Raw genomic sequence first — 14136 nt, 5'->3', positions numbered from 1 at the left:
TGTTGATTGTGTCTGTAACTAACTTCTTTCTATAGTGGTTTCTAGTTCAGAAAGAGTCAGTTAGGAACTCTTGAAACCACATGTACTGCTTATGTCTCATATATCAGTCAGCTCATTTTACTGAGCTCATACACGCATGCTGATTTGTGGCACAACCTTATTAACACTGAAAAATGGCAAACCAAACACTAGAAAGATTGGAATGAAGGGACAAGATACACCAAACTTCTGTTGAATTTGGGCTTCACTATACTTGGAATATTGCTTGCAGTTTTGATCAGCATAGAATGAAAATGGAGATACAGGAGTTACAAGGAGGGGTTACCTAGAAGGGATGAACAGACTGGGCCTCATTTGAGAAGAGAGGTTTTTAAAGTTTTAAAAGAGTGGATGCAGACAGAACTTTCCAACTGTGTGAAACAGCAAAACCATAGTTCATCAAAATAGGACAGTCATCAAAAAATCCAACCGGGAATTCAAAAGACATTTTATTATCTAAAAAGAATTTGCTTCAACCATTTTAAGTAACGTAGAGGAGGCTGGGCAAGCAAATAAAGGTTATGCCAGATGGAAACAGAAGGAAGCTCAAGTAGAACATTAATGCAGGTATGGACTGGTTGGGCTGAATGGCCCGTTCCTGAATCATGTATCCTTTATGGCCGTGTGTAATGACGTTAATAAATTAAATGATTTCCAACTTATTGTTATTTTTGAATCATCAACAACTGGACTGAATTCAGGTCCAGCCATTAAATGGAATAATTCCTGTCAGTACAACCCCAGTTCATCACAGCACAATATTTTAGAATATTTATAATAAAATGTTAAATATTTTGTAGTATGTGAAATCATAGGTCTTGTAATTCATATCAATCAATATGAAGTTACTTCAGTGAAATAGAAACGTAAATATGTGCATTAGAATTTCTGTCAAATTTCAGCATGTATAAATAAATCAACTTTTAATTTAATTCACAATTATGGAATTTGAGGGCACGAAAGGCAGAATTAGTTGAAATGAACAAGCAAACCAGGTTAAGGGATCAGTCAATCACGATGCTGTGTCAGATATTTAAGTGAATTTTTCCAAATATGTAGAGTAGATGCATTCCACTGAGAAAGAAAAAAAAATCCCTCATTTGTGGTAAACCAAAGTTAAAATGTGTAGCTTGTAGTAAACTGTAGTTATCAACTTTGAAATTTTAGCTTTTCGATATTTGGATAGAAGGCATAAAGATAACATGGCGCAGTAAGCATATGTGCTGATGAACAAAGGTGGGTGAGAAATAAGTTTTGAAGGGGATGTATTAAATGACAGCAAAAGGTCAGGTGGGAGGGTGGATAAAAAGTCTCATAAGTTGACAAATTAAGTACATTGTACAAATTTGTTAAATATTCTGTTTTGGAATTGGAAACAAAACACGAGTTGTAAAAGTATGCAGATATAGCAATTAATTATGAGAACTAACAGAATGTTGCTGTTCATTGGTAGAGGAATGATTTCAAAATTAGGTCAAGCAGCATCTTAAGGGTGGGGGGAGCGGGAAGGAATTATCAATGCTTCAGGTCAAAACCCTGCATCATTAACAATTCTTTACCTCCACAGATGCTACTTGACCCACTAAGTTCCTCCAGCAGAGAGTTGCTCCAGATTCTAGCATCTACTTTCTTTTGTGTCTCAAAATTAGGCAGGATTTGTTTCAGTTATATAGGGCATTGGTGAAATCATGTCTGGAATTCTGTGTACGTTATACAAAAAGGATGTAAATTCTTTGGAGGCAGTTCAGAGGTTTACTGGACTAATAACTGGAATTGGCAAAGGTCATGAGAAAATATTAGGCAGGCTTTTTGTTTATTTCTGCTAGAGTTTGTAAGATTGTAAGGGGATCTATATTTAAATATATAAGTTCCTCAGGATCTAGGTAAAGTGGATGTGGAGCTGTAACCTCTTGTGGAAGGATCTAGAAATAGGGATCAGTAAAAATAAAGGGACAAACATTTAGGATAAACATTTGACAATATTTTCTCTCTGAGGGCCTAGAGTCTTTGGGGCCACACATATCTACATATAATTTCACTGTATAAAATTGCATCTTTTTTATTTTCTGGTTTGGATGAAGCAAGTTTTATAATCAAAATGACTTGGGATTTTGGCATATTTGGTGAGAGAGTTTAGTATTGTTTGAAAATAGCTAAATTGTGATTTTTTTTTAATATGTCCCTTTTTCATATCCTGCAGGCATTGTCTTTATCTCCTCACATCACAAATGCAAGATCTATTTCAATATAGATATCAATCAGTTTAGTGGCATGGACCTAAACTTACCTCTGTCTTTGATTACAGTATCTGTAGGGGACAAAGAACAACTGGACTCGGCCTCCACAAAGCGACCGTCACTATCAGAAAGCATGGAATCTCCTCTTTCTTCAAAAAGGCCTCGGTCATCGGAAGAAACGAGCACAGAACAGGTAGATATCAAGGATATCAAGGACCAGAGGGAAATCACAAATTGCATTTGGATCTCAGAATCTTTGAACTTGAGTCACCTTAATTCATTTCTCCATGTATAATTATTATAATTTGTCTTTTTATACACCAGTTTACCTTATTTTTATTTTGAAGCACCTCAACACTTTCATCCTTATCTGTGCCAGCTGAAAGTTCTACATCTTGCAGTGCATTTACTTCACTACTTGCTGTTTAAGAACATGTACCTTATTTGGTTTCTGTTGATTGTGCATTATCCTTCTTAACAAATGGTATTTTTTCTTTGTCTCTGAAGTAAATTTCTTCATGCCCATTGTATCTTTTTTTTATTCTTTGATATGATACAAAGGACAAGCTCATTCTTACAATGCAAAAGCATTTCTTAACAGTTATCAATAAGGCGGCAAAATGCTGGAAGTCTGTAATGGCTTTATTGGTAACTAAAGGGGGAATGAGAAAAGCTTAATCCAACACATATAAACCATAACCTTGGTTTTCTAAGTTTGGATGGGAGGCTATGGTAGACTCTGTAAATGGAACATTAACCTACTGTCTCTCTAGGATGCAAGTGCACTTGCTGTTTACCCTGTGTCTTGCAGATTTATGCTGAATTTTAACTCTTACACCTCTTCATCCCAGTAATTCAGTTCTTAGTACTCCTTCGAAAGAGCTCATCATTCTTTTAGCTCCTGCAGTTGTATATTAAGTCAATTGTGTTATTATTCTTAGGATGTACCATGATGATCTACAACACTGCATTAGAGAGAGAAGAATGAGTTTCTCAGCATCTTAGTCATCATTCTTCTCTCAGCTAACACCAGCAAAACCAAATTAATAAACCATTTATCATTGTAATTTTTGAGATTTGGCGGCATGTAGAATACCTGACGAATTTCTCTTAACAAATTAAGTGGTAGATTTCACAGCAGTTTGCTCTATCTAGAGCAAGGGTCCCCAGCACTTTATATGCCATGGATCAATACCATTAAGCAAGAGGTCCATGGACCCCAGTCTGGGAACCCCTGAGAGGGAATATGGAAGAAAGCTAAATAAAATCATGGGAAATCATATGAAGAGAGGATGCAGGTCTCCAGCACAGCCATAACAGGATGAATGTAATTTTGTGATTCTGTGAGTACTGAGGTATTTCTGAGCAATCTAGAACAGTAGAATAAAACTGCAATTACTACTCTTCCAATATCAAATATTTAGCTCCGAGGGCAGTTCAATGCATCACCTCTCCTCTGGGCCAAGTGGCACATTAGACAGCCCATATCTTCTGCAGCTTTAACCCGCTGGATGACAAGCAATATTCAGAGGCCAGAGCTCTCCATATTAGCTCAGTCAATGCTAAGCCTTAATTTAGATGGGACCAATGTCTCAGTGAGTGAGTGTAATTCAGCTGGGAAAGAGGGGAAGCAAAGCATAGCTTTCAGGCAGAGAAAAAAGAAAATATATTTTCTTTCTAGTGAAGTAGATGGAATGCAAAATATAAATACCTGGGAAAGCATAATGTGTCAAAATAAAGAAACAAATCAAAATACACTTTGTAAATAATGCAGCAATTAGCAATAACGTGATCTTATTCCAAGATGGTAAGATGGTTGAGATGAAGACAAGACTGGATGTTTATCATTGGGAAGATATGCTTAGAAGGAGATTGGCTGGGGTTCTCTGACAGTCTTTCAAGAAGTCTGTAAACAAGCATTATTTAGAGTCTAGAAGCACATTGTCTATTTTCTCTGTGAACGGGAATGGTGGATAAATTTGATGGCTTTAGGAAGGAAAAAGGTTGCGTTAATCAAATATTGTAAGATAAAGCATTGTAAGGAAAAGCTGTTTGATGGTATTTGGAATAGCGTTGTGGAAAATTCTGACTTTCTTTTCTCTTCTATCCATAGATGTACCAATGTCCATACTGCAAATACAGTAACACTGATGTAAACCGCATCAGAATGCATGTACTGTCGCAGCACTCTGTGCAGCCCATGCTGCGCTGCCCTCTCTGTCAGGATATGCTGAACAACAAGATCCACCTACAGTTACACCTGACCCACCTGCACAGTGTGGCTCCTGACTGTGTTGAAAAACTCATCATGGCGGTAAGTGCCAAGTCCATGATACATTGCCTCAATTATATGAGACTTGAAACTTCCGCTTCCCTGCAGAGTTGCATTTTTGCACCAAAATGTTTAGTGCAGTCAGTCGAAATGATAAATCTTTGAAACATAAATCTTTAATAGCAACAGCGGAAATCTAAACTGCAAGATACATTTCGGTCTTCTGTTTTCTGCAGTAGAAATGAGATGTTCCCATTATCTGCAATAAGCAAAAGCACAAAGTAATGCAACACCAGTATTATTCAATAATGACATTTCAGTTGTGCATTTCTCTATTACTCCATACTTCAACAGTAGAGTTAGAACAATTCAAGGGAGAAGGGGAGATAGATGAAAGATACTCTCTGGAAAGGGCTATCTTATGTCTTGGTTTCATTGGCTCAGGCAAAGCGTTTCGCCTCTGGATTAATTTGATTACAAAGCACTGGAGTCACTCATAAATGCCAATAGAAAAGCCAATTTCATATTATTGCAATTGTCTGAACCTATAATATCTGTCAATTTCATCTTAGCAATGAAGAGATTTAAGATTATTAGCTGTAAATAGAGGAAATCAGAGCTGTATTTTCATCATAATGATTGAATGTCTAATTCAGCATAAAGATTGAATGTCTAATGTACATCAACATTGTTAGCAGTGTGATATTTTCGAGTCCATATATACCTTTTGTTAACTTAGCCTAAACAACTTTTCAAAGAAAATATCAACATACATAGAGAAGTACACTGTGTGAGGACTATGTAACCTGATTGTGTTCCTGTCATTGAGGAAATATGTATTGAATGTGAATTACTATTTACTTTCTGTTAGCTTTTGTGCAAAATGTTTTAATTAAAGATAATTTAATATTTGGAAGTCTAGATAGTTGGATCTTTGGACTCTAAATAAATAATCATTTTTAAATGCGGTTGCACAACTGATGTCTTTGAAGGATGTTTTACAGCTGCAGTGAAAAAGAAATCTTCCTGTTTGCGATATCCTACATTTCTAACCATGTGCGACTATAGTACAGTAACCTGCAAAGTGTTGTTGCCACAATGGAAAAGGAAGATAATGACAGCTGTGTACAAGAATCTGGAAGAGTCTGATTAATTTCTGAATCACACAATGAAGGCATAAAATTGTATCATGACATTTTTAACACCATTTAGATGGTGACATTTAAGAATAAATACAAAGTGACAAATGAGTGTAGGAAAACATTTAGCCTACTGAGTCCATACCAGTTTCTTTTAAGATTAATTTATTTAATGCTATCCCTCTGCCTCCCTCCCATGGCATCTAGACACTTTTCTCCTTTTTTAAAGTCACAGTTGAATCTGCCATCATTTTGGTAAATATTATTCCTAGAGTACAGTGGCTGGAGCTGGACACAGATCAATGATTTATAAAGGATCGATGTATCTCTCTGGCTCTTTATGCCTCTATTTTACAGTGTAGGATAGTGTGTGCTTATTTTTAATTACTTCATTGTGCTGCTTTCATAAAATCATTGAATGATTATAGCACCAAACAAAGCCATTCAACACATCTACCAGAATAACTTTCAGACTCCTCCTACAGGACGTAGGTAAGACCACACCTGGAGTGCTGTGCAGATGTTTCGACCCATTATCAGAGATTCACTAGGCAAATTCTTCAGATGAGAGGATTGTCCTATCTTGAGCAACAAGAGCAGCTGAACCTGTATTCTTTTTCTCTTGGAAGAATAAAAGTGACCTCACTGAGGCACGTGAGGTCTTAAGGCGGCAAAACAGAAGAGATATTGAGGTGTTTCCATCTATGGGAGAGTCTTAAACAATGGGTGGTATTTCAAGATAAGGGAGTAGTCATTAAAAACTGAGATGTGTAGGGATTTCTTCTTGCAGAGAGTGGTGAAACTCTGAAATTCTCACCCATTAGGGTTATGCAGGCTTGATCATTGAAGCTATTTAAAGAGAGAAATCTTTGATAGATTGGAGTATCCAGGGCTGTGAGGAACTGGCACAGAAGAGGAGTTGAAATCTAAGGCAGATCAGTCATGTCAAATTGAATGGCAGGGGAAGCCTGAGGAACCAGGTGTCTTACCTCTTCTCCTATTTCTTTCTTCGTAGCCTTGTAAAATTTCCTCCGCCATGTATTTATTCGATTTCTTTTTGAAGGCCGAAATGCAAGTTTACAGGCAATGGATTCCCCATTGCAACCATGTGCAGGTTAATTAAACACCCTTGTGTCATTCCTTATGTGATCTCTTCTCCTTGAATCCTCCATCATAGGGAATAGCTTTCCACTATCTAATCAGACCCACTTCCTCACTAGTTTCTCTATTTTTATCAAATATCCCCTTGAGCCCTGTCTACACCAAAGATTACATTAAGCCTCTTTGATTTACCTTTGTAATTGTAGTCCCTTATCCCAGGAACCATGCTCACATGCCTTTTCTGGAATATCTCTGACACCTTCCTATAATACAATGATCAGAATTGAGAACAAAAATCAGTTGATGCCAGACTAGTATTTCCTAAAGATTCAGCATAACTTCCCTGCATTCATAGTCATTGCATTTATTCATAAAGCCCAAAATGACGAATGCCTTATTAACTGCTTTCTCAACCTGCCTTGCCACTTTCATTGATTTATGGTTACCCCTTCTCCTGTGAATGTTTTAGAACAGTATCCTTTATTCTCTATTGCCTTTCATCATAATTCCTTTTGGAATGAAATAACGCACATTTTGCTGCATTAAGCCATCCTCTTTCCTATCAATTTTATAGTTTACAATACTGCCAGGTTAACAGAAACATTGGCTTTAACAATGATCTGCGTGGAATGCTACAATGCACCTTCCTTAAGTCTAATAAACTACCATACACCGTGACCTACTAAAATCTGTTACTTAGCCAATTTTTGTATCTATATTGTCAATACTTCCTTTATGTCATGTGCTTCAACTTTATTGATAAAATAATTATGTGACATCATATCAAAAGCCTTCTGGAAGTCCTTCCACACCATATTGACTACATGTAATCCCAAATTTCTTTATTCTCGTACCCAATTAGAATTATGCCCTCAAGCCTACATTGCCTCTTCGTAATCTTCTTTCTAAAATGTAACACAGTGTTTCTCTGCATTAAATTTCATCCACTCTACCAGCCTTTCCTCCTAGAAATTTTCATAATTCTCGTTTTGTTTCACAATTCCTCCAAGTTGTTTTATATATGCAAATTTGGAAATTGTGCTTTTTACTCAAACTTTAGTCTGTTAACACATATTAACAATGTAGTGGTCCTTGACCAGACCTCTATGAAAATTCACTGCACATTTTCCTTTTATCTAAGAATCAACTTTCAATGCTACTCTCTTTCCAGATTTTATTTCCACTACTTTCCTGTCAATTCGTTGATTTTGTATGCATGCTAATTTTATTATATGCCCTTCAACCATGATAACAAGCTGATTATGTAGTACCTTATCAAAAGTAATTCAGAAGTCTGTATATACTGCATTGACTATATTTCCTTCATCAACCATCTTTGTTAATTCATCAGTAGCTTATATTCATGATTGGTTCCTTTTTCTCCACTGAACACCAATTTTTATTTTCTGTTCATAACCCTGCAACATATTCTTAATTCCACGTTGTGACTGGTAGAAATCTTTTCTCCTGCTCTCTGCCTCTCATATGCCCTTTTTTACTTTTCTGAACTTCCTATAAACTGCTTGATTTCATTTGTGTTAGCACTCTGACACCAATCGTGTTTGTTTTTTTCCACTATATTTTATTTTCTATCTTGCTTGTTTAAAAGGTGGTGTGTGCAACATGCAGCTTGCTTTTTTTTTTAAAAAAAGCTATATAATGTAGATTCTAGTTAATCATGGCACATTGGGACCAGTACATTTTGGCCCAATTAAACAGCTGCCCCAATTAACCAAAATTACATGGAAATAATTAGAAAGGTAGAAAGAAGACAAACTACTATTTAACTGAGTAACAATTTTTTTTTAGCTAAATGAAATACAGAACAAATTAGAAGACTACCAATACCTCTACAATACTATAAAATTGTATTCGTTCCTAACAGTTATCAGCAGAGGAATTCATCTGTTGATTGAATGTAAATAAAGACAGCTCTGGTGGACTGGGTGGATGAGATCTACAGTGAGATCCAACAGGCAGGAAGGTGGTTCAGCAATGCTCCATGGAGAGCCAAGGGCATTACAAGACTCAGAAGAAGTTCACGGTCATCCACAGCAAACAAGGAAGAACAAAGTTGTGAAGACCTGGACTTATATAGACACATAGAAAATAGGTGCAGGAGTAGGCCATTCGGCCCTTCGAGCCTGCACTGCCATTCAGTATGATCATGGCTGATCATCCAACTCAGAACCCTGCACCAGCCTTCCCTTCATACCCCCTGATCCCCGTAGCCACAAGGGCCATATCTAACTCCCTCTTAAATATAGCCAATGAACTGGCCTCAACTGTCTCCTGTGGCAGAGAATTCCACAGATTCACCACTCTCTGTGTGAAGAAGTTTTTCCTCATCTGGGTCCTAAAAGGCTTCCCCTTTATCCTCAAACTGTGACCCCTCATTCTGGACTTCCCCAACATCGGGAACGATCTTCCTGCATCTAGCCTGTCCAATCCCTTTAGGATTTTATACGTTTCAATAAGATCCCCCCTCAATCTTCTAAATTCCAGCGAGTATAAGCCTAGTCGATCCAGTCTTTCATCATATGAAAGTCCTGCCATCCCAGGAATCAATCTGGTGAACGGGCCTGGCTCAGTTGCACTGGTTCTGTCTGGAGGAATGGAGCGGAGTTCCAGCGGCTTGCTCTGGGAGGCTTTTGGAGGGCCACCTGGAACGTTTGACCCAAGTTGAACGATTTTTTTTAAAGAAAGGGGCTTCCCTTCCTCCACTATCGACTCTGCTCTTAAACACATCTCCCCCATTTCACGTACATCTGCTCTCACTCCATCCTCCCACCACCCCACTAGGAATAGGGTTCCCCTGGTCCTCACCTACCACCCCACCAGCCTCCGGGTCCAACATATTATTCTCCGTAACTTCCGCCACCTCCAACGGGATCCCACCACTAAGCACATCTTTCCCTCCCCCACTCTCTCTGCATTCCGCAGGGATCGCTCCCTACACAACTCCCTTGTCCATTCGTCCCCCCCATCCCTCCCCACTGATCTCCCTCCTGGCACTTATCTGTGTAAGCGGAACAAGTGCTACACATGCCCTTACACTTCCTCCCTTACCACCATTCAGGGCCCCAAACAGTCCTTCCAGGTGAGGCATCACTTCACCTGTGAGTCGACTGGGGTGATATACTGCGTCTGCTGCTCCCGATGTGGCCTTTTATATATTGGCGAGACCCAACGCAGACTGGGAGACCGCTTTGCTGAACATCTACACTCTGTCCACCAGAGAAAGCAGGATCTCCCAGTGGCCACACATTTTAATTCCACATCCCATTCCCATTCTGACATGGCTATCCACGGCCTCCTCTACTGTAAAGATGAAGCCACACTCAGGTTGGAGGAACAACACCTTATATTCCGTCTGGGTAGCCTCCAACCTGATGGCATGAACATCGACTTCTCTAACTTCCGCTAAGGCCCCACCTCCCCCTCGTACCCCATCTGTTACTCATTTTTATTCACACATTATTTCTCTCACACTCCTTTTTCTCCCTCTGTCCCTCTGAATATACCTGTTGCCCATCCTCTGCGTCACCCCCCCCCTTGTCTTTCTTCCCGGACCTCCTGTCCCATGATTCTCTCGTATCCCCTTTTGCCAATCACCTGTCCAGCTCTCGGCTCTATCCCTCCCCCTCCTGTCTTCTCCTATCATTTTGGATCTCCCCCTCCCCCTCCAACTTTCAAATTCCCTTACTCACTCTTCCTTCAGTTAGTCCTGACGACGGGTCTCGGCCTGAAACATCGACTGCACCTCTTCCTACAGATGCTGCTTGGCCTACTGCGTTCACCAGCAACTTTGATGTATGTTGCTTGAATTTCCAGCATCTGCAGAATTCCTGTTGTTTGGGTGTATTTGGCTGGTGTGTATGTAGACTGCTGACTTCAACTGTATATAATGACTTGAACATATATATTTTGCTTAGAGTCATCAATCAAATTTTTTTCTGGATGCAAAGAATTTGATTTTGCCAAAGAATTGAAATTCTTCCTCATCTTTCCTTTAAAAGGACCATATAACCATATAACAAATACAGCACGGAAACAGCCCATTTCGGCCCTTCCAGTCCGTGCCGAACTCTTACTCTCACCTAGTCCCACCGAGTCCCATCATCTAAATTTGCAGAAATAAAATGTTTAGTCTCTTTTGGTTTTTCAGCCATCTTCTTCCCAAAAATTAGCCTGGTGAATCTCTTTTGTACTGCTTCTAATACTCCATCATCATTGGATATGGACTGACTGATAAGAGATAGTTATGATGGCTTTGTGTTAGGAAAATGGTGCATTATGATCAGAGATTAAGGGAGCTAGGGCTTTACTCTTTGGAGAGAAGGAGGATGAGAGGAGACATGATAGAGATATACAAGATATTAAGAGGAATAGATAGCGCCTCTTCCCCAGGGCACCACTACTCAATACAAGAGGACATGGCTTTAACGTAAGGGGTGGGAAGTTCAAGGGGGATATTAGAGGAAGGGTTTTTACTCAGAGAGTGGTTGGTGCATGGAATGCACTGCCTGAGTCAGTGGTGGAGGCAGATACACTAGTGAAATTTAAGAGACTACTAGACAGGTATATGGAGGAATTTAAGGTGGGGGCTTATATGGGAGGCAGGGTTTAAGGGTCAGCACAACATTGTGGGCTGAAGGGCCTGTACTGTGCTGTACTATTCTATGTTCTATGTTCTAACCTTCTTTGTACTCCTCCTATGGCAAGGATGTCTTTCCTCAGATTAGAGGACCAAAACTGCACACAATACTCCAGGTGTGGTCTCACCAAGGCCTTGTACAACTGCAGTAGTACCTCCCTGCTCCTGTACTCGAATCCTCTTGCTATGAATGCCAGCATACCATTTGCCTTTTTCACCGCCTGCTGTACCTGCATGCCCAGTTTCAATGACTGGTGTGTAATGACACCCAGGTCTCGTTGCACATCCCCTTTTCCTAATTGGCCACCATTCAGATAATAATCTGTTTTCCTGTTTTTGCCACCAAAGTGGATAACTTTACATTTATCCACATTAAATTGCATCTGCCATGAATTTGCCCACTCACCTAACCTATCCAAGTGACCCTGCATCCTCCTCACAGCTAACACTGCCGCCCAGCTTCGTGTCATCCGCAAACTTGGAGATGCTGCATTTAATTCCCTCATCTAAGTCATTAATATATATTGTAAACAACTGGGGTCCCAGCACTAAGCCTTGCGGTACCCCACTAGTCACTGCCTGCCATTCTGAAAAGGTCCCGTTTATTCCCACTCTTTGCTTCCTGCCTGCCAACCAATTCTCTAGCCACATCAATACCTTACCCCCAATACCGTGTGCTTTAAGTTTGCACACTAATCTCCTGTGTGGGACCTTGTCAAAAGCCTTTTGAAAATCCAAATATACCACATCCACTGGTTCTCCCCTATCCACTCTACGAGCTACATCCTCAAAAAATTCTATGAGATTTGTCAGACATGATTTTTCTTTCACAAATCCATGCTGACTTTGTCCGATAATTTCACCGCTTTCCAAATATGCTGTTATCACATCTTTGATAACTGACTCTAGCATTTTCCCCACCACCGATGTTAGGCTAACCGGTCTATAATTCCCCGGTTTCTCTCTCCCTCCTTTTTTAAAAAGTGGGGTTACATTAGCCACCCTCCAATCCTCGGGAACTAATCCAGAATCTAAAGAGTTTTGAAAAATTATCACTAATGCATCCACTATTTCTTGGGCTACTTCCTTAAGCACTCTGGGATGTAGACCATCTGGTCCTGGGGATTTATCTGCCTTTAATCCCTTCAATTTACCTAACACCACTTCCCTACTAACATGTATTTCCCTCAGTTCCTCCATCTCACTGGACCCTCTGTCCCCTACTATTTCCGGAAGATTATTTATGTCCTCCTTAGTGAAGACAAAACCAAAGTAGTTATTCAATTGGTCTGCCATGTCCTTGCTCCCCATAATCAATTCACCTGTTTCTGTCTATAGAGGACCTACATTTGTCTTAACCAATCTTTTTCTTTTCACATATCTATAAAAGCATTTACAGTCAGTTTTTATGTTCCCTGCCAGTTTTCTCACATAATCTTTTTTCCCTTTCCTAATTAAGCCCTTTGTCCTCCTCTGCTGGACTCTGAATTTCTCCCAGTCCTCAGGTGAGCCACTTTTTCTGGCTAATTTGTATGCTTCTTCTTTGGAATTGTTACTATCCCTAATTTCCCTTGTCAGCCACGGGTGCACTACCTTCCCTGATTTATTCTTTTGCCAAACTGGGATGAACAATTGTTGTAGTTCATCCATGCAATCTTTAAATGCTTGCCATTGCATATCCACCGTCAACCCTTTAAGTGTCATTTGCTAGTCTATCTTAGCTAATTCACATCTCATACCTTCAAAGTTACCCTTCTTTAAGTTCAGAACCTTTGTTTCTGAATTAATTATGTCACTCTCCATCTTAATGAAGAATTCCACCATATTATGGTCACTCTTACCAAGGGGCCTCTCACGACAAGATTGCTAATTAACCCTTCCTCATTCCTCAATACCCAGTCTAGAATAGCCTGCTCTCTAGTTGGTTCTTCGACATGTTGGTTCAAAAACCCATCCCGCATACATTCCAAGAAATCCTCTTCCTCAGCACACTTACCAATTTGGTTCACCCAATCTATATGTAGATTGAAGTCACCCATTATAACTGCTGTTCCTTTATTGCACGCATTTCTAACTTCTTGTTTAATACCATCCCCAACCTCACTACTACTGTTAGGTGGCCTGTACACAACTCCCACCTGCGTTTTCTGCCCCTTAGTGTTATGCAGCTCTACCCGTATCGATTCCACATCCTCCTAGCTAATGTCCTTCCTTTTTATTGCGTTAATCTCCTCTCTAACCTGCAATGCTACTCCACCTCCTTTTCTTTCATGTCTATCCCTCCTGAATATTGAATATCCCTGAATGTTGAGCTCCCATCCTTGGTCACCCTGGAGCCATGTCTCTGTGATCCCAACTATATCATATTCATTAATAACAATCTGCACTTTTAATTCATCCACCTTGTTACGAATTCTCCTTGCATTGACACACAAAGCCTTCAGGCTCGCTTTTACAACACTCTTAGCCCTTATACAATAATGTTGAAAAGTGGCCCTTTTTGATTTTTGCCCTGGATTTGCCAGCCTGCCACTTTTACTTTTCACCTTACTACTTTTTGCTTCTACCCTCATTTTACACCCCTCTGTCTCTCTGCACTTGTTCCCATCCCCCTGTTGTGAACTAACCTCCTCTCTCCTAGTCTCTTTAATTTGATTCCCACCCCCCAACCATTCTAGTTTAAAGTCACCT

General features: G+C 39.7%; 1 protein-coding gene across 3 annotated transcripts in view; it reads left to right on the top strand.

Annotated features, from left to right (window-relative positions):
- zfhx3b (zinc finger homeobox 3b) overlaps nucleotides 1-14136 on the top strand; it is a 452523-nt gene that overhangs the window by 404767 nt on the left and 33620 nt on the right. For all 3 annotated transcript variants that reach the window (XM_063067110.1, XM_063067111.1, XM_063067112.1), the window contains 2 exons: nucleotides 2345-2469; nucleotides 4390-4590. In XM_063067110.1, coding sequence (XP_062923180.1) covers nucleotides 2345-2469; nucleotides 4390-4590 — 326 coding nt within the window. The remainder of the gene's footprint in view (nucleotides 1-2344; nucleotides 2470-4389; nucleotides 4591-14136) is intronic.

This window comes from Mobula hypostoma, chromosome 14 (genome assembly GCF_963921235.1).
Source record: "Mobula hypostoma chromosome 14, sMobHyp1.1, whole genome shotgun sequence".
NCBI classification, from domain to species: domain Eukaryota; kingdom Metazoa; phylum Chordata; class Chondrichthyes; order Myliobatiformes; family Myliobatidae; genus Mobula; species Mobula hypostoma.
This window is presented reverse-complemented; position numbering and strand designations above follow the sequence as displayed.